The sequence below is a fragment of the Erpetoichthys calabaricus genome, chromosome 5 (genome assembly GCF_900747795.2).
Source record: "Erpetoichthys calabaricus chromosome 5, fErpCal1.3, whole genome shotgun sequence".
In the NCBI taxonomy this organism is placed as follows: Eukaryota; Metazoa; Chordata; class Cladistia; order Polypteriformes; family Polypteridae; genus Erpetoichthys; species Erpetoichthys calabaricus.
This window is the reverse complement of record NC_041398.2, coordinates 238,452,175-238,479,040: the sequence shown is the minus strand read 5'-3', so window position 1 is coordinate 238,479,040 and position 26,866 is coordinate 238,452,175. Positions and strand designations below refer to the sequence as shown.

Sequence of the window (26,866 nt, the reverse complement as noted above, 5' to 3'; positions counted from 1 at the left end):
GGAAACAATTTCACGCTCGATGTTTGCTTCAGTTGTTCGATGGTCCTGGGTTTGCTTGCATAAACCTTGCCCTTTAAATATCCCCATAGAAAAAAATCTGGGGGAGTTAAATCGGGCGATCGAGGTGGCCACAAACCTTTCGAGATCACCCTGTGTCCAAAAAAACGATCGGATCTCTTCCATACTGGCATGAGAGGTATGGCACGTTGCCCTGTAGCGGCGCCCGCTATAGTGCCCGCCTCTTTATGACACAGAATCAATTCTTCATTAAATAAGGAATATTTTGAACGTTGTTGCATGATGATACATGCACGCGTTGCAGAGTAATTCGCATTTTTAAAGTTGTACTCCCAAGTGGGACACCCTATGTTTGTTACTCATTTACCTCATTCCAACCTTGAAAAATTACATTGGTCGCTTCTCTAAGACAAGGCACAGAGAGACCTCTTGTGCTGAAGCTTTAAGCTATATTTAGTTAACCATTGAGTTACATTTTATCCTTTTCCTTCTGTTCTGTTATAGCTTCATATATATAATATATATATATACATATATATAATACTAGGGGGCTGCTGTTGCGCTGCCCGTCGATCATTTTAAAGCCTGTACTGCCGCTCTCCTTTTTGTCACTTTGTGTATCTGCTGCTCGCGTTGTGATCGCTTCTCCGTGATCATAAATATACACCTGACCGAATTGTGTTTTCTTTGAAATCAAACTTGTCGTTGCTTTAACTGTTCTGGGACCACAGATTCTCCTAGCGTATGGTCCATTATTGTGTAAATCTATGTTTTGTGCATTGAATGATGCAAAGGCGAAAAGGCTTTGTTTTCTGCTCTTTGCCTTTTATTTCTGACCTCGCTTTGTCCTGCTATTTTTTCATTTACACCTGGTCCTGATGATTAATTTCCTTTTGTTTGCACTAATGCAATCTTTTTATCGTCGATGTTTCATTTATAACGTATTATCCTTTATATACGCTTTATATGCACTGAAACCCCTGGATCTGTGTGTGCTGCTTCCGTTTACACTACTGATTTTTTTTTTTTTTTTTGCTGGCCGTGCTCTGATATTGCTTGTAAATAGGGCATGTCTTGCAATAATCTCATGTTCTGTATCCCCACGATGGGTCTTTTATTTGTCTTCCGTGATCTTCTCGTCTTCTAGTCATTCCCTCCCACATGATTTTTTTTTATAATAGAGAGAGATATATATATATATAATATATATATGAGAGAGAGTAATAATTTGTAAAATATTACTATATATTAGCTAAAAATCCATAACATCCTCTCTGTGACACACCATCAGTGTTGGCTAAGGTAATTCTGGATAGTAGTATATTAAATATTAAATAGCATTTTAAAAGAGCAGAACTAAAATGTACTCAAAAGTACTACTTATTTTTAACATCTGTGGTGTCAACCTTTAGCATCTCTCAGACTTGGAATACATTGTATAAACTGTAAACCCCAAGTCTTTCTTGGGTTAAGCAGTTTATGGAATATTAGAACAATCTAAACAAAAACAGGCCATTCAGCTCAACAAAGCTCGCCAGTCCTATCCACTTACAGTAATTCTTCCAAAATAACATCAAGTTGAATTCTGAAGGTCCTTAAAATTCTAATTCTTACCACACTACTCCATGTGTCAAAAAGAAAAACTTCCTAATGTTTGTGTGAAATTTCCCCTTAACAAATTTCCAAATTTGTCCCCGTGTTCTTGATGAAGTCATTTTAAAGTCACCATCTCGATCCACTGGACTAATTCCCTTCATAATTTTAAACAGTCGGGTCTCCTCTTAATCTTCTTTTGCTTAAAAATATTTTTAATTTTTCCTCATAACTCATCCCCTGTAGCCCTGAATCAGCCGAGTTGCTCTTCTCTGGACCTTTTGTAGTGCTGGTATGTCCTTTTTGTAGCTTGGAGACCAAAACTGCACTCAGGACTCCAGATGAAGCCTCACCAGTGTGTTGTAAAGTCTAAACACAACCTCCTTGGACTTGTACTCTACTCATCAAATACTCTACTCACTAAATAATACAATATGGAGCATTAAGCCTGAGTAATTCAAAGGACAGTATTCTGATGCCATCTTGTGGATGAAATAACATCATACTGGAAAAAAATCAAGACTTTTTCTATGTGTTCTTCCACCCTGTGTTCTACTCATCAATATTCATGGGTTGGGCAGAGCCTTCAACAACAAAAAAAACACAATGGCATGTAAACTAAAAGAACCAAAATCACCTTTAGAACAAACTGAAACTGAACTATTAGTTAAATCAAGTGACAATGATGACAATATTAATTGGTCATCAGATGTTGACACGGAGAGTGAAACTGATGCATACAGCACTGTACGACCTGAAGTAATACAATTTGAGACTGATTATGTCAACCAGGAGAAGGAATAATCGACCCAAGGATTTGCATCACGAAATCTATCTTTGTGGACACTTCCACCGTTTCCTACCCATGGCTGCTGTGAGTGCAAAGCAAAGTCATGCGTAGACTGAAAAATCCTTAAGTGTTACCTGGTGAAAGGTTTAAATGGCCAGGTAACTCACCAAGAAAATGACATGCGTCAACCCAGTTTGTGTTAATGGAATAAGGGTAAAAATAACAGTTTTGAAACTGGGTTTCTGTAAATAACTTGGTGATTAGGTGAATATAATTATGAGTGCATGTGAACAGACTCTATCTATCTATCTATCTATCTATCTATCTATCTATCTATCTATCTATCTATCTATCTATCTATCTATCTATCTATCTATCTATCTATCTATCTATCTATCTATCTATCAATAAAATTAGCTCCATATAAAAAGTACATTTTGGGAGGTTTTAAGACTGACATACTATGAAAAACAATGCTAAGTTATCCACTGTCTTTCTTTTTTTATCATAGATCTTTTCCAATGATGGCCAGTTTAAAAACCGCTTTGGTGTGCGTGGCAGATCTCCAGGGCAGCTGCAGCGGCCAACAGGGGTAGCGGTCCACCCCAATGGAGACATCATCATAGCTGATTATGATAATAAATGGGTCAGCATCTTCTCATCTGATGGAAAATTTAAAGTAAGTCTTAAAAGGTCTGGTGGTTTGAATGTGTTGCATATTGGGCTCGATGGGCATAGCATAAGAGACTGGCAGCTCATTGCCACTTGGAGAAATTAGAAGTGACTCTGTTGTTTACAATTACAAAAAAATGTGCTGACAATTCATCTGTCAGATTTCAGTGGCTGTGTGCCTCTGGTTGATAAGCAGCAGGTGTTTCTCACATCATGTAACTTCAGCTCTTTCAGCCTAATCCAACAAAATTAAAAAAGAAACTTGATAAGAAAGAAGGAGTCAGTTTACTAGAGAAAAACAAAGGTTTTATGTAAAATAAAAACAGTTACAGTATACTTTATTTATCCCCAAGGGGACATTAAAATTTTACAGAATCTCCAAAATAAATCAATAAGACAAACAAACAGCTACTGCTCCCTAAACACACATAAACACTTCTGTCATGGATATCGGAGAGCTGCTGCTGCTAATATGAGGCATGCAGATGGCAGTAAGATGAGGTCAGACCTGCTCAGATTGTACCGCAGCTTTTTTTCCCAAAGTCCCTGACTGATATTTGGATAGAGCAGGTCCAGTGTGCAGTGTCCATTAATGGAGCAGGCCTACTAGACCCTTAGTTCCTTGTCTGAAGTCCCCAGCATTCAGAATGATTCATCATTAAGATACTGGGTACAGATCAAATCATTCCCATTGCTGAGTCAGCCAGGATTATGTAACAAACTTTTCTGGGCAGAGCTTGTGAATTAGCAGTGGGAAGAAAAGTAAAAGGGATACAGTTTTGCCGATGTGCTTGCCTCATTTCTGTACTGGTGGCTAAGTGACTCTTTCTTCGGGGGTTTCGTTTTGCTGACATGTTGGCCTCACTTGTGTATCCTCGGAGTTGGAGCCCTTACCCCGACTCCATCTTTCACGTCCGGGCCGGACAGACAGACAGACAGACAGACACACTTCCACGCATAGACGTTTATATATAAGATAAGATAAGATTAGTGGGGCTGACACTAAAGTAGTTGCAGCCTTTCATGATTCAGTGTTGCTTGCCTGGATGTCTGCTTTGCTTGTTTTTAATTGTCATTATTAAGGCACCATGAAGGGAGCAAACTGCACAGAGAAAGGGTGAAATATAATGAAATCAAAAAAGATAGTTAAGCATTTAAATCTATAGCAAAAATAGAAATATTTCTAAATGTCTTATAAATGAAATGCTGCGGTGCTTTCCTGAATGTAGAACAGTGTTTCCCAAACTCGGTCCTGGTGAACTCCTGTGGCTGCAGGTTTTTGTTCCAACCAGCTTCTGTTTTTAATTGCATTCCTGGGCTAATTAAGTGAACTGATATTTCCCAAGTTCTGTATTTACGGAACAATATAGAAATTAGAAAACTAAGTTTGCTAAAAAAAAAAAAAAAAATTATTAAAATGTACTAAGCAGTTATATATATAAGCAGGAATAATGTATTTTTTCCTTTTTAACAGTATTTTCAGCTTGATTTTCATTCTACTTTTCTAGATCTTCTAATTGTTTAATTAATCCATTATTTACTCATTAGTGGGTCGGTTGCTAAAGTACTTGCAGCCGTTGATTATTCAGTGTTGTTTGCCAGCGTGTCTACTCTGCTCGTTTTAAATTGTCATTATTAAGATACAACAAAGGGGGAAAAACTGCACAGAGAAAGGGCAAAGTATAATGAAATCAACAAAAGAGAGTTAAGCATTTAAATCTATAGCAAAAGCAGAAATATTTCTAAATGTCTTATAAATGTAAAAATCATGCTGCTATGCTTTTATGAATGTTGAATAAAAGAAAAAAAATACAACAACAACAACATTTATTTCTATAGCACATTTTCATACAAAAAGTAGCTCAAAGTGCTTTATATAATGAAGAAAAGAAAAATAAAAGACAAAATAAGAAATTAAAATAAGACAACATTAGTTAACATAGAAAAGGAGTAAGGTCTGATTGCCAGGGTGGACAGAAAAAACAAAGAAAAAACTCCAGAAAGCTGGAGAAAAAAATAAAATCTGTAAGGGTTCCAGGCCACGAGACTGCCAAGTCCCCTCCGGGCATTCTACCTAACATAAATGAAATAGTCCTCTTTGTAGTTAGGGTTCTCACGGAGTCACTTGATGCTGGTGGTCACCAGCTAATTAAATGAGATCAGTGGTATCAGGTGTTGTCACTGATTAGGAATCCGGTTGGAGCAAAAACCTGCAGTCACAGGGGTTCACCAGGACCGTGTTTGGGAAACAGTGATGTAGAATAAGAGACGAGGAGGGAAAAAAAAACAGCTAATTAAATTTGATCAGTGTGTAAAGTTTCTAAACTCTTTTTGGACTCCCCCCAACGGGACACCATACCAAAGAGCGTCCCGAAGCACGATCACCACATCTGTGGAAGACAGCTTATCTGTTGCCGGTGCAACCGCAGGCACCCAGCGCTGTTGTGGCTGTCCGTGAAAGCAAACCTGAGCCAACCGCAGTCACTCTATAAGTGCCTGTCATTGATAGGTGATGCAAGGAACATTCTAAACGCAGGGAACAGTATAACCTGGCCACCACCCTGCCTGATTGCTGTGTCAGTGTGTAGGAGAGTGGCAGATCCCGCTATAACTAATAACCATGCTGTTCGTGTTTCAAGGTGAATAAAAGCTGGTTTTGCTAAAGTACTGAGACTCAGCCTCATGTTTTGGGGTGTTATCAGTTGTTGTCACTGATTATGAATCTGGTTGGTACATAAACCTGTAGCCACAGTGGGTCCCTAGGACCGGGTTTGGGAATCCCTGTCACAGAGGTATGCAGCCATCAGAAGTTGTACACTCACTGCAAGTTGGTGGCTTGTCTGAGAGGCAGTTGAGGTGGGGAGGTGCACGGGTCTGCGTTGACGGCAACATCTCTATGAAAATACATTCATAAAGGCTTGGTAACAAGCCAGAGGCCAAATCTGAATATTATTAATTAATAACATTGATTAATTACATTAATAATTTAAAAAGAGAGGGAGAGAGAGAGAGAGAGAGAGAGAGAGAGAGAGAGAGAGAGAGAGAGAGAGAGAGAAAAAGAGCTTCTGTAAAGGCTGCTGCAAGTCCTGGCACCTGGAAGGAGTAATGAGAGTTAGTGTTAGTTGTAGAGCTCCTTTAGTTTTGTTTTCTCCCTGACTTTATAAAACTTATCAAGTTTTATTTTGCACTTTTTATGTCTTGATTTTTTTTTTTTTTTTTTTTAATGGTGCTGAAGACCCCCTATGCCACATCCCCAAGCTACATTCAGGGGAAACTCCAGAACTGCTTCTGGAGTTGGGGATTTCCTCCGGAATTTCTGAGACCCTCTATCCTGGGTTCACTCTGGCAGCTTTAGGTAGCTCTGCAATATCAACGTAAAGGGCTGCTGGGCCTGCTCGGGGGAAAAGAGCATCGTCCCATGTACAGTAGAACACGACTACCTGTGCCCTGATTTACCGAAGTTCCACATTGTCCAAGGTGTAATACACATACCTTTCTTATAATTCGCAAAAGCTTTGCTGTGAATACTGAACCAACAACAATAACAATTATTTCTTAGCACATTTTCATACAAATTATGTAGCTCGAAGTGCTTTACAAGATGAAGAAAGAAAAATATAAACATAAGATCAGGCAATACTAGGTAACAAAGAATAAAGTAAGGTCTGATGGCCAGGAGGACAGAAAAAAACAAAAAAAGCTAAAACTCCAGAGGGCTGGAGAAAAAAAAAAACCACACAAAATCTGCAGGGGTTCCAAGGCCACAAGACCACCCAGCCCCCACTGGCAAACCAAACACATAAATACTATACTTTTATCCTTAACTGTATCGAGTGAGCAGTCAAGGAGCTGGTGACTCAGGGAATGTTGACATGACTCCCTCCCCACCTATTGACAGTGTGTCGCCAGCATTGACCGTGATCACGTACTCTCTGTTTACACATTTCAAAATTCTGCGGTGAACTGTCGGTGGGAAGTGCAAAGCCACGTGCTTTGTGGTGTGAGCTAAATGGACAAATCCGTCCATCAGATGTAAAGAGCCTCCCCTTGACCACTGCGAGCGATGCGCTTCACTGGTGACGTCAGCTGATCTCCCTCTCTCCGTGTCAGTTCCTACCTTCTCTGCGTGACGCCTTCACTGTCAATTATCCCCGAATGAATTACTGTGGAGTCGCACCACGAAGCATCTTATTTCGAAGATTTGCGCTGTAGTGAGCTGTTAAATAGAGCCTGCCAGCCATCAGCTGCTCATGGCCTTTCTCTGACCACAGTGAGCGGTGCACTTCCCTGGTAATGTAAGCCAATTGCTCTCTCTGTGTGTCAAACCCCACCTTCTCTGTGCAGCGGCCGTCCATTTTATCTGAGTTTTCAGCTATCTGAGGTAGCATTGGTCCTCGTTCTACTGTATTCCTGTGTGGGACTATTTGCCCACTAGCTGTCAGAAGGTGTTCCCTTTCCAGCCACAAACTTCCCTGAACACTGCTGGATACATTCACACAAGCTTTAAATCCCTTCGAGATACACTGAGGGGTTTTGAAACAGGCTTGAATATAAGACATGACCCCAAAAATCACACAGCTGAAAAAAGTTGGCATGAAGGAGCGGAAAAGACTTTCTTCAAGTTGATATCAGAGACCTGGGGTGGTAGCATCATCAGATGTTGTTCTTCAGCACACCTGAGTAGGCGAGGAGCAGCATGGGACCTCACAAGTGTAGCGATATATACAGATGTGGACAGACTTCTTGGTCCCTTTAGACCTCACTGAAAAAGTGCTGTATGTATCCTGAAAAGTGAGGAAATGAAAAGCCATTGTGCCCTGTGTCCCCTGTATGCCTTTGACATGTCATCGAGTAAAGTACAGCAAGAGATGTGACAAGAGATCAAGTGTCGCTTATTCTACAAAGGTCTTCTAAAATGGCCTGGACACATTGGTTGGTACCCCTAGAAAGGATCCTAAATAATTGGATTGGAGTAATTTTTCAAACTAGTTCTTTTCTTCAATTCATATCACATATGTCTCCAATCATGCAATTATTCATTCAGCTGATTTAAATGGAGAAAAGCCGTCACTCTGCTCTTTGGTGTCAATGTGTGTCTCACGCTAAACATGAGTCAGGGAAAGCAAAGGAGAGAGTCGTCTGAGGAGATCAGAAAGAAAATGATAGACAAGCACATTAAAGGCAAAAGCTAGAAGACCATCTTCAAGCAACTTGGTGTTCCTGTGACAACAATTGCAAATGTTATGAAAAGGATTAAGGTTCATGGGACTGTAGCCAACCTCCCTGGACTTGGCCGCAAAAGGTAAACAGACCCCAGACTCCACGAGAGTGAGAAAGGCCAAGTACAACTTCCAAAGAGATACAAGCTTAACTCCAAGGTCAGGGTCCATCAGTGTCTCATCACTCCATCTGTTGCTTTTTCAGTGACAGTGGACTCAATGGGAGAAAACCCAGGAGTTTCCACATAAAAAGGCCAGACTAGAATTTGCTAAACTGCATAACGACAAGCCACAGTGCTTCTGGGAGAAGGTCCTTCAAACAGAGGCGACAACACACTGGAGCTTTCTGGAAAGTTACATCAGTTCTGTGTCCACAGACGAAAATGAAGCTGTCAAAGAAAAGAACACCAGACCTACTGTGAAACATGGAGGAGGCTCACTTGTGTTTTAGGGCTGCTTTGCTGCATCTGGCACAGGGAGCCTTGAGTCTGTGCAGGGAACAATGAAATCTCAAGACTATCAAGACATTCAGTAGCAAAACGCACTGCCCAGTGTCATACAGCTCTGTCTCAGTCACAGGTCATGGACCCTCCAACAGGACGATGAGCCAAAACACACAGCAAAAAGTGCCAAGAATGGCTGCAAACAAAACATTGGACTATTCTGAAGTGGCCTTCTGTGAGCCCTGATTTGAATCCCAGTGAACATCTATTGAAAGAACTTAAACATGCCATCTGTAGAAGACCCCTTCAAACCTGACACAGCTGGAGTAGTTTGTTCAGGACGAGTGGGCCAAACGACCTGCGGAGGAGAGGTGCAGACATTTCATGGAGGGGGTCCAGGAATCGCTTGTGTGCAGTGAGGGCGTCTAAAGGTTGTGCAACAAAACATGAGGTTAAGGGTCCCATCATTTTTGTCCATGCTATTTTCATTTCTTTTATATTATCTGAAATATTCTGTTGAATCAAAACTCTAAAGCAAAGTCTGATTTTTGTTAAATATGGAATGAATGAATATATATATGAAAAGGATGCTAAGGATTGAGCTGCCAGGCAAGAGGAAGGCCTAAGAGGAGGTTTATGGAAAGGTCTACAGGACGGTAGTGAGACCAGCTATGTTATGTGGGTTGGAGACGGTGGCACTGACCACAAAGCAGGAGACAGAGCTGGAGGTGGCAGAGTTAAAGATGCTAAGATTTGCATTGGGGGTGACGAGGATGGACAGGATTAGAAATGAGGACATTAGAGGGTCAGCTCAGGTTGGACCGTTTGGAGACAAAGTCAGAGAGGCGAGATTGCATTGGACATGTGCAGAGGAGAGATGCGGAGTATATTGGGAAAAGGATGCTAAGGATAGAGCTGCCAGGTAAGAGGAGAAGAGGAAGGCCTAAGAGAAGGTTTATGGATGTGGTGAGAGAGGACATGAAGGTAGTGGGTGTGACGGAGGAAGATGACTAGGACAGGAAGATTGGAAAAAGATGATCTGCTGTGGCAACCCCTAACAGGAGCAGCGAAAAGAAGAAGATAGAATATCCAATGGTTGTCGATGACTTTTGTTAGTTTCAAGTTATTTCAGAGACAGTTATGGGTTCCTCTTTTTTCACAGAGGGGTATCAACAAATTTTTCCACGTAGTCTAGCATCAAGTGATTTGAACTTCATTCTCGCTGCTTTCGGGTGCTAATGTAGTAATCTGAAAAGTGGAGTGACCTGTGCCCACCTCGGCTGGTTAAACACCAGATGTGCCACTGCATTTTGAATCATCTGCCATGGCCTGGTAAACACATGCAGGTGGCTCCGGCCAGCAGAGGGTTTCAGTAGTCCAGATGTGACATGTCCAATGTCTGGACCAGGAGTTGTGATGCATGTAACTGGGCCCAGTGGAGGAAATGTATTTTCCTATTTGTTTATTGGTTACTCCATCTTCTAATTTGACCATCTCTACCTAATGTATGCTTTTTGTTTAATAATATTTCTCATTTTTTTAATAAGCGTTTGGATTTTGGCCTTGGTCTTTATTCCAAGCTAGGGTTTGCACACAGAGAGTGTTTTCCCCAAAATGTGCTTTAAGATATTTCCAGGGATGAGGTCATCCTAAAACATGTCTCTTTGTCTTTTTTTTTCTACCAGAATAAAATTGGCTCAGGAAAGCTTATGGGACCCAAAGGTGTTTCTGTGGATCGCAACGGACATATCATAGTGGTGGACAACAAGGCCTGCTGTGTCTTCATTTTCCAGCCTAATGGGAAACTGGTGACCAAGTTTGGTAACCGTGGGAATGGCGACAAGCAGTTTGCAGGTACACTTGATGGTAATACGTAAACCCCCTTTCTTGCCTCTTATGCTCTCTGATGCATGGGATTGAAGCATGGAGTGAAGAACTGGCATTGCGGGTGTGCATGCGCTCAGGCTTCCCTTGTCATATTTATTACTGACTCATCAGTGATAAACAGGGGTGGGCAATATGGCCGAAAATAATGATCACTGTAAATTATTTTGGACAGTAGCAGTAATTACTGCAACATACGTACAGTGATGCTTTCTGTTTTCTATTATAATGTTGTACAATCCTAGAGAATGCATAAAGAAGGAGATGGCTTACGTTATCACAAGTACTGAATGTACAGGAATTTGACTTGGTAGATTTGGAGCTGCTTATAACATACCGCAACGGGACATACTAATAACACAAATACAGTAGCATCACTTCAAAAAAAAAAAAACTTCATGAAAAGTGCAATTATAAAGGAGATGTACAAATGATGATGTGCAAGAGAAAGTGTGAGTTTTGTATTCGTGTGCACACAGATACATGTACATACACTCTACCTTCATACAGTATACAACAGGACACATGAATATACAAAGAAGATGGGCTAAGATACTGGTTTTAGAGGGTTTGGCTCTGGGAAAGAAATGGTTGAGGTGTCTTGTTAGTTTTAGTTTTAATTGACCTGAAGCATTTACCAGAGGGGAGTTTTTCGGACAGGTGATGAGCTGGGTGACATGGGTCCATGGTGATCCTTATGACACGGTTAGTGACACGATATCTATACAGGTATGCTACAGATGGACAAGCACAGTCAATTATTTTCTCAGCAGAACTTACAAAATGCTGTAATTTTATTTTTGGAGTGTGCTATTGTTGGGGCAGAGTGGTGGCTCTGAGGCTAGGGATTTGCACTGGTAATCGGAAGGTTGCCGGTTCAAATCCTGTAAATGCCAAAAGTGACTGTACTCCGTTGGGTCATTGAGCAAGGCCCTTAACTTGCAATTGCTCCGTCCTGGGTATGACGTTAATCTGCATCCAGCCCAGTGTTCATTCTCCTCTCCCAGAGGAGGAATTGTACCAGCAGAATCTGAGCACTCATATTTTGTCTGTTTAAACATTTCAGGTTGTGTGGAATATTCAAACCCGGACAAAAACAGGCAGACACAGAATGTCTCAAAGCACACACGTTTTATTGTACAACACACAATAACACCACAAACAGTGCACCAGCCACGAATGATGCAGTCTTTTCGACTTCTTTCTTTCTCTCTCTCTGTCACCTCCACCTCTCTTCTATGCTCTGTCCACTTCCACCCGACTCCGGCTCCCGAGTGGAGTGAGGCGGCCTCCTTTATACTGCACCTGGAAGTGGTCCAGGTGCTCTCCGATTAACGTTCGGCAGCACTTCCGGGTGAGGCGGAAGTGCTGCATGACAAGGCTCCGGAGCTGCCCAGGCACCCCCTGGTGGTGGCTACGGACCCCAACAGGTTTCTGCATCAAAGCCCCGTGGCCCCGATGCAACTCAGGGTGGCTGTCCCTTCACATCCCAGGGAATGGCTTGCCCGTCTCTCGGCCCCCTGCACCTCCAGGCTTCCAGACAAGGCATGATTCCCGGCCATCAATCACAACTGTTAATAATAAACATTAACACTAGAATCCCTGGAGCCTATGAAAAAAGTTGTAATCCCGGGCCATCTTAAATTCCCTCGCACCTCCTCATCAGCGTCTTTTATTTTGCAAATGTGTCGATCAGCACAAGCAACAAGCCGCCTGCTATCCTATTCCCCACCAACGTAGCTGTAGTCTCCCAGCTCAAGTCTGTTTATCTGGGTGTGAGGTACCTGGAGTTGTGGAAGATAAATAATACAGGGTGAGTCAAAATTATGTTAACACTAATGGTACTGCTATGAATATACTTATACAATTTTTGTGGACAATTTATGTGCCACGTATGGTCACATGTGTTGAACATGATGGCGAACAGGTTGAGACATTCCTGTAAATCATCTTGCACATATGAAGTATGTTTTGTGAATAAATTGTTTCCATCATTCAAACGTTAACATAATTTTGACTCACCCTGTATATCGTTATTTGGAATACATAAATTATGAAAGTGCTTCAACCCATGTTACAGAAAGACAATAAAGTGAAGGATCTACAGTATTTCCAGAACCTCCCCTCCTTGCATACAGACAACCACCAAACCTCAAACAACTGATTGTCCAAAACTGCTGGTGTGTCGGTCGGTCTGTCTGTCTGTCTATCTGGAAACCAGTCTTGATTCAAAGCATATGACAGTTTAAAGGACTCTGAGAACATGAGTAGAATGATTCTCTGGTCGTCTTCTTCTTTCGGCTGCTCCTGTTAGGGGTCGCCACAGCAGCTCATCTTGTTCCATATCTTTCTGTCCTTGTCATCTTGCTCTGTCACACCCATCACCTGCATGTCCTCTCTCACCACATCCATAAACCTTCTCTTAGGCCTTCCTCTTTTCCTCTTCCCTGGCAGCTCTGTCCTTAGCATCCTTCTCCCAATATACCCAGCATCTCTCCTCTGCACATGTCCAAACCAACGCAATCTCGCCTCTCTGACTTTGTCTCCCAACCGTCCAACTTTGGCTGACCCTCTAATGTCCTCATTTCTAATCCTGTCCATCCTTTTCCCACCCAATGCAAATCTTAGCATCTTTAACTCTGCCACCTCCAGCTCTGTCTCCTGCTTTGTGGTCCGTGCCACCGTCTCCAACCCATATAACATAGCTGGTCTCACTATCGTCCTATAGACCTTGCCTTTCACTCCTGCCGATACCTGTCTGTCACAAATTACTCCTGACACTCTTCTCCACCCTGCCTACCTGCACTCTTTTTCAAAATCTCTCTTTTTGAAAAAGATTCCCTGGTCTGATGAGACAAAAACTGAACTCTTAGGGCAGAACTCCATGCACAGTGTCTGGCAAAGAGGTACAGCTCTTCACCTGCTTTATACTGTAACAGCTGACCCCTTTCCCACACCGGCCACTACACTACCAAGACTATTCCTTAGATAATCTGAGGCTTCTTGATCTAGTAACAAGCCATACTCCTTACAGATTGTCTTATTTTTTCCGACAAGACGAAGTAACCAGCAAACAGTACACAGATAAGTAAAATCTAACACGGATATATTGTAAATGATAGATATAAATATACACAAGGACAGACGAATATTCAACTATATATAATATATATAATATATGTTTGTGTGTATATATATAATATATATATACACACCCATATATTACACACACACACACATATATATATATGTATATGTGTGTGTGTGTGTGTGTGTATGTATGCATGTGTGTGTGTACACAAAACACCACTATCCCAATGACACCAGTGACTATAAAGCACAAATATACAGATATTTACAAAGAACCCTCCCTTGCCCCTAAACACTAACTGAACAAACACAAACACACATGATAAACAGCAGTTGAAATAAAAATAGCAGATGAGTCCAAAAGCTAATAAAGTTCGGCAAACGTTGGATATTGGCTGGTGTGAAATCTTGCTTCCTCCTGACAATACAAAAAATGACCTCATCGTAAGTGTCCTCAGCAGTGGTTGATAAAAATCCAAACCCCAAGGTTTTTCGGTGCTGGCTGTTGTTTTAATAATCCGGATCCTGAAGAAGCAAGTAGTGGACTGGTACAATGTTCAGAATTGAGTTGAAATATGCGTCAAGTGATTCTTTTCCATCCTCTCTCTTCACCTCTTCACCTTTTGCTCCTCTTGTTTAAATGCAAAATGTCCCGGGTGTAACTGGTGGATCCAACAGGTGATTTCCGTCTTGGGTTGCGGTCTCCCTCCATTATCCTTCCCCTCTTCACTTACGGGGACAACATTTACTGACGCACATATAACGGACAGTAAACAGGGTGATGAAAACAAAACGCCCTCAGCACACACAGAAAACAAATACTTATTATTATGTAGCCCCGCTACAATATCATCCCTAATGTGAAGCATGGTGGTGGCAGCAGCATCATTCAGTGACAGTGTTTTTTAGTGATATGGACACAGAAACTGGTGAGAATTGAGGGAAGGGTGAATGTAGCCAAAAATATGAGTGGTCCTTAAAGAAAACCTGCTCCAGAGTGCATGCCACCTTAGACTGGGATGACCGTTCACCTTTTGGCACAACAATGACTCAAAGCATACAGCCAAGACAATGCTGGAGTGACTTTGGGACACGTCTCTTGAGTGTCCTCGAGTGGCTCAGGCAAAACCAAGAGACAATGTGTGGAGAGACCTGAAGGTGGCAGTTCACAGACGCTTCCCATCCAGTCTAACAGAGTTTGAGAGGATCTGCCAGAAAGAATGGGATCAACTGTCCAAATCCAGGTGTAGAGACTTGCAAAGAAAAATTAAAAGGTGGAACTGCTGCCAGAGGGGCTTCTCCTAAGTACTGAATTAAGGGTCAGTACACTTCCATGAAGGAGAGATTTCAGTTTTTGATTTTTTAATGAATTTTCAATCCTTCCAGAAAACATACTTTTATTAAGTCCGCACGGGTTGTTGAATGTTGATGGGCAAAAATTGCAAATTTATGCATTTCAAAGTAAATCTACAATATAAAGTTCACAGAAGGTGAAGCAGTCTGAATGCTTTATAAACTCACTGTATGCAGCAATTGGGGGGAAAAAAATGAAAGACATTAATTAGTCCCCCTCTTTATTCCTCATCCACCTGTTCCCTTCTGCAGCACTAAAATTACCCAACACACCAAAGAAGATATGGACTCCATGGGAATGCTGGGCTCCAGACTTTATTAAAAATAACCAGCCATCTGCTCATCGTCGTTGAGGAGTTTATAATTCTCGATCTCATGTTCTCGCCCACCCCAGTGATAACTGCAGTACACATCAGTCTTGGGGGACCCCTGTTTATCTGTCCATCTATCAGTCTTCATAGCCACTATTCCTATGCTGGGCTTGGGCAGATTTTTAAATGGAATGCCTCAAAACATTTTTTGCATCTTTAAAAGCTTTTTTATTATTATCATTAAATGAATGATCAGTGTTGTAAGGGTATAATTGTTTACCTTGGTATTGTCATTTCTTTTTTATTCAGGCCCTCACTTTGCTGCAGTGAACAATAATAATGAAATCATTGTAACTGATTTTCACAATCATTCTGTTAAGGTAAGGAGTTCCACGCTCTTTTCTTAAACTTTATTTACATTTATTTTGTATGTAACTTTTTGCTTCATTGGTATAAAACAAGGTAAGTTGTTTTATGTTTATCTGAACAAAACACTATTAAACACAAGTAATTATTTGTACTAACCTTTATTTAATCCTGAAAAAAGGAAGTGTTATCAGCTTTTGGAGCAAAGCTCTTGAAGTGCTGCTGCAGTAAACTGGCTGGATAAGGGAAGGGGGGTTGTGTGCCCGAGAGTCCCCTGATAATTTGCTGGCATCAATCCATGGCTGGCACCCATTGTTATCAGTATAAGCTCCAACTTGAAATTACTTTTTACTTGAAAAACTCAGAAATGGATGGGCTAGATACTGTATGTGACAGTGGTCCAGAGATCCTGAAAGAAATGTCCCAGTGTGGTGGAAGGTATCCCGTTATCATAGCCAGACTTGTTTTGTTAAGCCACTTTAAAGCCACATCATACAGGTGCTGGTCATAAAATTAGAATATCATGACAAAGTTGATTTATTTCAGTAATTCCATTCAAAAAGTGAAACTTGTATATTAGATTCATTCATTACACACAGACTGATGTATTTCAAATGTTTATTTCTTTTAATGTTGATGATTATAACTGACAACTAATGAAAGTCCCAAATTCAGTATCTCGGAAAATTAGAATATCAATTAAGACCAATGCAAAAAAAAGATTTTTAGAAATGTTGGCCAACTGAAAGGTATGAACATGACAAGTATGAGCATGTACAGCACTCAATATTTATTTGGGGCTCCTTTGGCCTGGATTACTGTAGCAATGTGGCGTGGCATGGAGTCGATCAGTCTGTGGCACTGCTCAGGTGTTATGAGAGCCCATGTTGCTCTGATAGTGGCCTTCAGCTCTTCTGAATTGTTGGGTCTGGTGTATTGCATCTTCCTCTTCACAATACCCAATAGATTTTCTATGGGGTTAAGGTCAGGCGAGTTTGCTGGCCAATCAAGAACAGGGATACCACGGTCCTTAAACCAGGTACTGGTAGCTTTGGCACTGTGTGCAGGTGCCAGGTCTTGTTGGAAAATGAAATCTGCATCTCCATAAAGTTCGTCCACAGCAGGAAGCATGAAGTGCTCTAAAACTTCCTGGTAGACGGCTGCATTGACCTTGGACCTCAGAAAACACAATGGACCAACACCAGCAGATGACATGGCACCCCAAACCATCACTGACTGTGGAAACTTTACACTGGACCTCACGCAACGTGGATTCTGTGCCTCTCCTCTCTTCCTCCAGACTCTGGGACCTTGATTTCCAAAGGAAATGCAAAATTTACTTTCATCAGAGAGCATAACTTTGGACCACTCAGCAGCAGTCCAGTCCTTTTTGTCTTTAGCCCAGGCGAGATGCTTCTGACGCTGTCTCTTGTTCAAGAGTGGCTTGACATAAGGAATGTGACAGCTGAAACCCATGTCTTGCATACGTCTGTGCGTGGTGGTTCTTGAAGCACTGACTCCAGCTGCAGTCCACTCTTTGTGAATCTCCCCCACATTTTTGAATGGGTTTTGTTTCCCAATCCTCTCCAGGGTGCGGTTATCCCTATTGCTTGTACACTTTTTTCTACCACATCTTGTCCTTCCCTTCGCTTCTCTATTAATGTGCTTGGACACAGAGCTCTGTGAACAGCCAGCCTCTTTAGCAATGACCTTTTGTGTCTTGCCCTCCTTGTGCAAGGTGTCAATGGTCATCTTTTGGACAACTGTCAAGTCAGCAGTCTTTCCCTGATTGTGTAGCCTACAGAACTCGACTGAGAGACCATTTAAAGGCTTTTGCAGGTGTTTTGAGTTAATTAGCTGATTAGAGTGTGGCACCAGGTGTCTTCAATATTGAACCTTTTCACAATATTCTAATTTTCCGAGATACTGAATTTGGGACTTTCATTAGTTGTCAGTTATAATCATCAACATTAAAAGAAATAAACATTTGAAATACATCAGTCTGTGTGTAATGAATGAATCTAATATACAAGTTTGACTTTTCTAATGGAATTACTGAAATAAATCAACTTTGTCATGATATTCTAATTTTATGACCAGCACCTGTATAATCAATAAGCTGGTTGAGTGTTATGAACTTGAGAGTCCCAAAGCACACAAAGTCCTGAAAATACTCACTAGAGGGGAAAACCATCAATCCAGGCTAGTCACACGAGAAGGGCACCACAGATGAGTGTGTGTTTACTGCTCACAGCTAACAAAAGCAGCTTCATTCTCGCTAGGTGCCCTTACTGAGTGCAGTAAAGAGATCCAATTACGTTATGAAAACTGGACACGGCAGCAAATTGACTTTTTATGCTGGCAGAATCCTGTTATGTTTTAAGTTTGTACACCCACACCATACAGACAACTGGGCATGTAGCACCTTGCTGGTCAGTTAACACTAGAAGTCTGTGAAAATATCTCTGTATTATAATAAGAAAATCTTGGGACGAGATGAGACTTTTTATCCTGCGATGAGACTTTTTGGAATGAAGTCCCACGAAATGGTGACTTTTGCCATAAGATTCTTTCAAGTCACGCCCTACTTACAGCTATTTTCAAACAAGACCACGGTTCTCTCACCTGTCAGTCGTGTGAATGCTTTTGGCAGACACACTTCTTGCACACTCCGCTCTTATAATTTTTATCAGGACAATAATTTTATACATTCTAGATGACACGTCAATGACTAAGCGAAGAAGAAAGAGCAGGGACAAACATTTGAAAAAGTCGGGTAATTTATTAGAGATAGAGAAACGATATTCACTCACAGTCAGTTATATATTGCGTTGTCACGATGGAAGTCCAAACACAGAATCAAAATTCAATGCAATCTTGAAAAAAAGTTAATTCCAAATATAGTTTTAACTGAAGTTTTAAAGTAAAAGTGAAAATAATGCATATGTAACAATTCCCATGAAAATAACATCCATCCACCCATCTATTATCCAACCCGCTATATCCTAACACAGGGTCACGGGAGTCTGCTGGAGCCAATCCCAACCAGCACAAGGCAGGAACAAGTCCTGGGCAGGGTACCAGCCCACCGCAGGGTGCACACACACACACACACTAGGGACAATTTAGGATCGCCAATGCACCTAACTTGCATGTCTTTGGACTGTGGAAGGAAACCGGAGCACCCGGAGGAAACCCGGGGAGAAAATGCAAATTCCACGCAGGGAGGACCCGGGAAGTGAACCCAGGTCTCCTTACTGCGAGGAAGCAGCGCTACCACTGCGTCACCGTGCCGCCATGCAAATAACAATCTCTTTAAATTGTATATCTGGCTAACCAAACCTGTGGGTGGGCGAGCGAAGTCCCCTAGTTCATAATAATAATTCATAATTAAGGTGGCCCGGAATTATGAATATTTTTGCAGGCTTCAGGGACTCTAGTGTTTAATGGCTTCCGTCACAGCATGGAGTGAAGCTTGGCTGAGATATTACTGACCTGTCAGCCATTTCCATCAGAAGTGATAACGGGTAGCCGATATAAACTGATATAAAAACCAAAAAAGTTCTTCAGTGCAAATACGCAGCATTGACCCTCTTTTTAAAAGGGAACTAAAATAGCCTATACATCATATTCATTGTTTTGTAGTGTAATATGTTTTTCACTCGGTGATATGAATTATTATTATACATGCGAGTCATTTAGCTGGTTTGGCTGCATTTCCCTGCTGGATCGAGGGTGTCGTCATTTCCCAGTTTCTCCAAAATGTTGCATCAGAGTAGTTGTAAATAACATGCGTGTTTCCCCCAATCAAATTCTCTTTTATAAATCCAGACGTTTGCGTGGGAAGTTGCATATGCCCGTTTTAAGCCTCTTTTTGTGTGTATGCAAGCTTTATAAATGAGTTCCCCTGGAGTGCGGTGTGCGCTTTTGGTCTCCATATTACAAAAACGACATAGCAGCACTAGAGAGAGTCCAGAGAAGAGCGACTAGGATGATTCAGTGTTGTATGAGAACTAAATGTGAAAAAATCTAAAGGGGGGCACTCTCATTAGCAAACAACCTATTTATTAAAATACAGGGTGGTGCACGAATACTCAACCCTGTGCACGGTAAAGGAGTGAAGATAGTGAGAAGTTGCCATGCACAGCAATTCATTGTATTATAATATATCAGCCAGGGATCAGTCTCCCAAGTATCGGCTGGCACTACATCCTGAGTGGCAGGGGCTGTCTATATAAACGGCAAGCCTGCAAAGTCAACAGGCCTTTCCAGCTAGCCTGGCACGAGGAGAGCAGACCTTCTGAGGATAGTGAGCCACACATTGAGCAGAGAATCCATCCATTGCTGCACATGGTGCCAATGCTGCAGTCTTAGTTCTGTTAATCTTAACGTCTCCTGGAGAGAAGATAGGCCGGATTCTTGAGCTGCATTAAACTCCTTCAGGTTGACATGTGAGCGATTTATGAAACAAATATGCCATTGTAAGCAGTCCTGTGAAATGCACAACTCAGCATTTGGTTGAACGATTGGTGTACTGGTGACGCTGTAAGCGAAGAAACACTGCCCTCCATATGCACAAGGTGACGATTATCACAACAGACACCCTGAGGTCTGCTTTCATGAACGTGTTGCAGCCTACGCTGTTGGTGGAGGACATTTTCAATACGACCTTTCACTACATTCCCTAAAAATAGTAAAAGACCTGCAAGTGTGTTACCCTCCTTTATTACTAACAATAACTCCTTAATGACTTCCAGAGTAAAGCTGGGCTACTTTTTTGTGACCATTAAGTAAGTCCAACCATCTATCAATTTTCCAAGTTCCCTTTTTCCAACATTGTTTGGGTACAGGAAGACATCCTGGATGGGCTTCACTCTCACCCACAATGACTCCTTTGTGTTACCAGTTTAATTTTAGCAATACAAACAGTAAATGTGATGCACATTGCTACACATTAGAGTTGAAGATGTCAGAAACAGGGAGAACCCCTTCTTCAAGAAGTTATCTGGCTTGTGTAAATAAGTGGACGCTTGGTGGCACTGTTGCTCACCTTTTCCCCAACAGACAAACACAGGTTAAAATCACCAAGAAGTAATTTTATTTCTTCTTTTCTCTGTGTTGTGCCCCAAAGCACCTCCACCAGCATCATCAGCAATAAATGCACACAGTATGTCACTAAATCCTCCTCCACACCTCCCAGCAAGCTCTGTCACACTCCCTCCCAACTCCGGCTCGCCTGCTAGGTTCCCATCAGTCCTTTACATTGTCTTTGTCCCAGAAGAGCTTCTGTCCTTCCGACCACGTGACTGGCTGGCACTTCCGGGTCTAATAAGGAACAGGGGTTTTCTTCAGCCTGGAAGTACTTTGGGGCTTCTGTCCTCGTGACTACCTCGTACTTCTGGGCCACAATGAAAGTATATGTCCCCAGGTCCTTTGACAGCTCCTCCTGGCGGCACCCAGCAGGGCTGTGTGTCCGAACTCCATTTCCCATAGTGCCCTGCGGGAATCCGGGGTACCACTGCACTCCAGGGAAGCTGCCATCTAGCGTTTTGGGGGAAGCAGTGTCGGCAAGTAGCTGCTTTCCCCCATCCTTCTATTCCAGGGGCATCCCGGCCGGGTTGAGCTGCCGGCCGTCCATCACATTTGGAATCCAAAAACAGGTCACCGAGGCTTCAACACTACCCACTGTGTAAACGTGCCACCTGTTCTTTTCAAAAAATGTGTTAAACTCAATAGTGAATTAAAGAATATCACAAAATAATTTTTTTATATATATATATGTGCAGGTATTTAATCAAGAAGGTGAATTCCTAATAAAGTTTGGCTCCAATGGGGAAGGCAATGGTCAGTTTAATGCTCCAACAGGAGTGGCGGTGGACAGCAATGGCAACATCATTGTGGCAGACTGGGGTAACAGTCGAATACAGGTAAACTGGGCTGGGGTCATTGTGGTTTTTTTTTTTATTTTTTTTTTTTTATATACAGTACCTTAGAGGTCAAATGTTATTTTGTGAAACATGTTGGGAGGAAGAGAATCGGAAATCTCAGTTGTTTTAGTGTGTATAATAAAATCTAACAAAACATGTCTACCTTTCAGCAATTTTCAGTCCTCCCTAATTTTATTTAGTGACAGCGATACTGCACTGTACCGCTACCAATACACCCAGTGCCATTTTAGTGTGACACAAGTGGACAAAAATTGACCACCCTTGCCAGGCCAGTACTAACAAGGCTGTGGGGTGGGATTCTAAATAGACAGACAGATAGATGTGAGAGGCACGATAGGTAGATACATAGATGTGAAAGACACTATATAATGGATAGATAGAAAACAGCAGTGTCAGATCAGGCAAGCGTGAACGTGGCTGAGAGAATTAAACTGAATTGCTAACCTTTAAAAGTACAGTGGAACCTCGATTTGCGAGTAACTTGGTTTACGAGTATTTTGCAAGACGAGCTAAAATTTTTAATAAATTTTGACTTGATAAACGAGCGAGGTCTTGCAATACGAGTAGTTCGTATACGCTTTGTCTGCTGAGCGTCATGTGATCACAACTGAGCTGATGGTGGTTCTCTCTCTCTCTCTCTCGCTGCGGGATTGTGGGCAATCGTCTCCTATTCTCCGTCTGAGTCGGCGTGCCTCACTCATATAGTCAACATCAGTACGAGTGTATACTGTTTACTACAGCATTGTGACTGTGTGTGTGTGTGCTGTGACGTGCGAGTCCTCATCTTGCACCCCAAAACACGAAGCTGAGTCTCAGTACTTTAGTGACACCAGCTTTATTCAGCTTGAAACAGCAACAGCGTGGTTATTTATTGTAGTGGGATCTGCCGCTCTCCTATACACAGACACAGCAGTCAGGCAGGGTCGTGGCCAAGTAATACTGTGCCCTGCGCATTTATAATGTTCCTTGTTCCTTGTATCACCCATCGACGGCAGGCGCTTATAGCATGTCCGCGATCTTTTCAGATTCTCTTTTACGGCGAACTGCTACAGCGCTGGGAGACCGCGATTGCTTTGGGACGCTCTTCCGTGTGTCGTCCCATTGGGTGGAATCCCACAAGAGTTTAGAAACTCACTCACACCAGCCATGATTCTTTTCAAAGGTAAAGTGCAGGTTAATTTGTTTTATATATTTTTACTTTATATTTTGTATTAATCATTTTTATATGAATAATTTTGGGTTGTGGAACGAATCATCTGAGTTTCCATTATTTCTTATGGGGAAATTCACTTTGATATACGAGTGCTTTGGACTGCGAGCACGTTTCTGGAACGAATTATGCTCGCAAACCGAGGTTCCACTGTACTATAAATTTACACCGGCTGTTACAGACTCAAATCAAATGTATGTTTTTATTGTATAATAGTAACAATAAGAGCAGCTCACTACTCAAAACGGCCAGAATCGAACCCGGACCTCTTGAGTATGAGTCAGCAGTTCTTACCACTGCACCAGCCAAGTAGCCATGTCGTCGTTGTACCCTAACCCGATTTCTTTTTCTTTGGTTATATTCTTGAATTAAATTGCACTTGTTTTGTTATTCTTGTACCTTTTGTGAAAGTGTTTATTTGATATTTGGACTTTGGTCACCTATAGGACGTTAGTGAGACCAGCTATGTTATATGGGCTGGAGACAGTGGCACTGACCGCAAAGCAGGAGACAGAGCTGGAGGTGGAAGAGTTAAAGATCCTAAGATTTGCACTGGGTGTGACGAGGATGGACAGGATTAGAAATGAGGACATTAGAGGGTACAGTTGGGAGACAAAGTCAGAGAGGCGAGATTGCGTTGGTTTGGACATGTGCAGAGGAGAGATGCTGGGTATATTGGGAGAAGGATGTTAAGATAGAGCTGCCAGGCAAGAGGAGAAGAGGAAGGCCTAAGAGAAGGTTTATGGATGTGGTGAGAGAGGACATGCAGGTGATGGGTGTAACAGAACAAGATGACAAGGACAGAAAGATATGGAAGAAGATGATCCGCTGTGACGACCCCTAACAGGAGCAGCCAAAAGAAGAAAAGGACTTCAGTCTTCACACTTAATGTCAAAATTTTGTCGTTAGTACTATAACATGAAAAAACATTTCTGTCTTAGCTATGTGTTCAACATTTCTCACATTTCCTGTCATCCTATGCTTACCCAGATCGTTGTAGACACGGAACACACGTGAAATGCATGCGTTCCAAATAACGATATATTATTTACCCTCTATAACTCCGGGCACCTCACACGCAGATAAACAGACTTGAGCTCAGAGAGCTTCTTTCCCCCCTGAGTGGAGCTCTGTCATGGCAGGGGATGGGATAACAGGCTGCTTGCTGCTTGTACTGATCGACACATTTACAAAACAAAAGACGCTGATGGAGAGGCGCGAAGGAATTAAAGGTGGGCCGGGATTACAAGTTTTTTCGTAGGCTTCAGGGATTCCAGTGTTAAGTAACATGGAAAAAATAAAAAATGAGCAGACCTTGCTTGCTGAACGCGCAGCGGCGGCTCCATCAGGCTGTCAGAAAAAAAGGGTCGAGAACAGCTGTGCTAGAAAATCTTAACCCGGTCAGTAAAGTAGACCTGCCTGGCGATGATCAGTTGTGTAATCTGACGTGGTGCAGCATCAAGATTAGCGACTTTGGTCGGCAAATCTGACATGACGTGCCCCACGACAACACGTCATGCAATGTGACATCGGTTCAAGTTGAAGCTTGAGGTAGCCGGATTTAGACTTGATTGCTTTGCCATTTGGTGACAAATCCAATTACAGATTCAATTGAGAATGAAATCCACAACGATGATGAAGAGGAAAGGCGCGAGTGTGTCACCCTGGAGCAATCTGATTTATTTATCCGTTGATTGGCTGGTTATAAGCTCACTCAAGCGTGTTCTGCTCTCTCTCTCTCTCAAAATCTGACACTCCTTTTTTTTGTTTTTCTTCCAAACAGGTGTTCGATGGCAGCGGATCTTTCCTCTCCTACATCAACACGTCCGCAGATCCTCTCTATGGCCCTCAAGGCCTGGCCTTGACTTCAGATGGCCACGTTGTAGTAGCAGACTCTGGAAATCATTGTTTTAAAGTTTATCGCTACCTACAGTGACGGAGGCTTTAATCCCGTCTTTCTTTTTTTTTTTTTTTTTTTCCTGGATCGGGGAGCAATTGTTGTCACCCTCCGCCAGGAACCAAGGAGTACCACCAGTAGCTGTTCTTTCTGTTGCCTCACTTTTTTTTTTTTTTGTTTCAAATCTTGCCCATTGACGTCAAAGGGACAAGAAAACCACTTTGCCAGCTCTTATCAGCCTCTATTGACGTTCCATCCTGCTTTCAGCGTTAGCAACAGCTTCAGTGCAATACCGGGACGGAGTGCCAAGATAAGTAATAACCGGTAAAACACCATGTTGTAGCAGAAACTTCATTTAAGACTGTTGACAGCCACAAAAAATGCTGAGCTTCCCCCCGCCCTGCCCTCGAAAGCCATTATGCTTTTGTATTGCCATAGTTCTAATGAGTTTCTTCTTTAGTATGAAAATTCAGTAGTAAGAATGCGTAATGCCTGGTGCCATGCCGTAGTGACGATCGTTTCATACAAAGATCAGCGCCAGCCTTGTGTTCAGCCTTAATGCTAGCGTACAGTACGAGCTATCGTATGGAACTTTCTGCGTAAAAGGCAATATCCAAAAGATGAGCATGTAAAAAGCGTGAGGAGATGCAAATGCGTGTGCATTGAAGTGTGTGTGAGAGATAACGATTGTCGGACATCCCGGTGTCTCCACTTTGGAGCAGATGCAGGGCCAAGTCAATTCATTTATCATGAAATTTTCCATCAAGCTGCACAGGTTTCATGTTCTTCCTGCTCCTTAAATGTTCTCACGCAGTGTTCGGTGACTTACAGTAGGTGGCAGTGCCCAGCACACCGCTAGTATCTAATCAGCCAAGTAGGCGGTACAAAGTGCGGCATGTATGGCGTCAAACTTATCGCCCGACACTAGAGGACTGCCTTGATTTGTATCTGAAGGTGAATCCAATCCGCTTTTTCCTCTGTGAATTTTCGCCGCTGGAGGTTCGTAAAAGTGGAAACTGACAAAAAAAAAAATGTGTACAGTACCGCGTGTCCGTTTAACTGGAGCATTCGCCCTAAAAAACAAATACAAGACCTGATGTATTCACCCACCACGTGCATTTCAAGTGAATCTGTAATATCTCATTTTGCCATTCGATCATTTGGATATTACTGCTTGGCAAATAGTGCAAGTAGACCTTTCCAGTGACTTCCATGAACATTATTATTATTTTTTTTTTATTATTGCCATTTGATCTCATTTGTTTTATTTATTTTTGGGTTGCCAAATGGAAATGGAAGTGCCCAAGGGAATATTTATATATTGCATTAGGGGGAACAAAATGTACGTTTTTATAAATAACCTACTTGCATTTTTTTTTTTGTTCCTTTGACTGTGTTGTAAAACGAGAAATTGCACTTTTTTAAGGGTTTTTTTTTTATATAAATATATATATCGATAAAGAGGAAATCAAAAAAAAAAATGTGACAAAGGGAAATGGGGTAGTGGGGGGTACGCTTAATTGACCTGTTCTGAATGTACAGCACTAACTGTTCTCTGTATGCAACATGGCCTTAATCGTAGGCTCCCTGCCATCTATGCCAGTCTCGGAATGCTTCAGTAATAACAGTGCAACAATATCATTACCCTGCTGAGAACATTTCCTAACCCACACGGTGCCCGTTTTAATGCTTGCAATTAGCGTAAAACCTGACATTTTTTCCAACATTCCATAACTGCAGTTTATGTTAAACATGTTTGTGTACAGCACTGAAATAAAGTATGGCATTAACTGAAGAGCTTTTCTTGTTTTCGTGTGCTGTTGCCTCATTCTTTCTATTGCAGCATGTGAGCCTACAGCCGTCAGCCACCACAAGGGATGAATCTGCATCTGTGTGTCCATCCCACCTTGGTACGTATTCGCTTTTTATCCTGCCTTTATTTCAGTATGGGAGTTATGAATGACTTGAGTTGATCATACTTTTCACAATGTAATGTGACGATTCAATGGATTCTCGATTATCGGCCAATCCACCCAGGTTGGCATCATCTGTAAACTTAGCCAGCTTGTTAC

General features: G+C 42.0%; 1 protein-coding gene across 7 annotated transcripts in view; it reads left to right on the top strand.

Annotated features, from left to right (window-relative positions):
* Nucleotides 1-26,589, top strand: part of trim2a (tripartite motif containing 2a) — a 193,061-nt gene extending 166,472 nt beyond the window's left edge. For 6 of the 7 annotated variants that reach the window (XM_028802681.2, XM_028802680.2, XM_028802684.2 and 3 more), the window contains exons 8-12: nt 2,913-3,080; nt 10,421-10,601; nt 15,683-15,753; nt 21,526-21,666; nt 24,681-26,589. In XM_028802681.2, coding sequence (XP_028658514.1) covers nt 2,913-3,080; nt 10,421-10,601; nt 15,683-15,753; nt 21,526-21,666; nt 24,681-24,833 — 714 coding nt within the window. In that variant the 3' untranslated portion in view covers nt 24,834-26,589. The remainder of the gene's footprint in view (nt 1-2,912; nt 3,081-10,420; nt 10,602-15,682; nt 15,754-21,525; nt 21,667-24,680) is intronic. The other variant, XM_051928161.1, reaches the window with a different exon arrangement.
* The last annotated feature ends 277 nt before the right edge of the window (nt 26,590-26,866 follow it).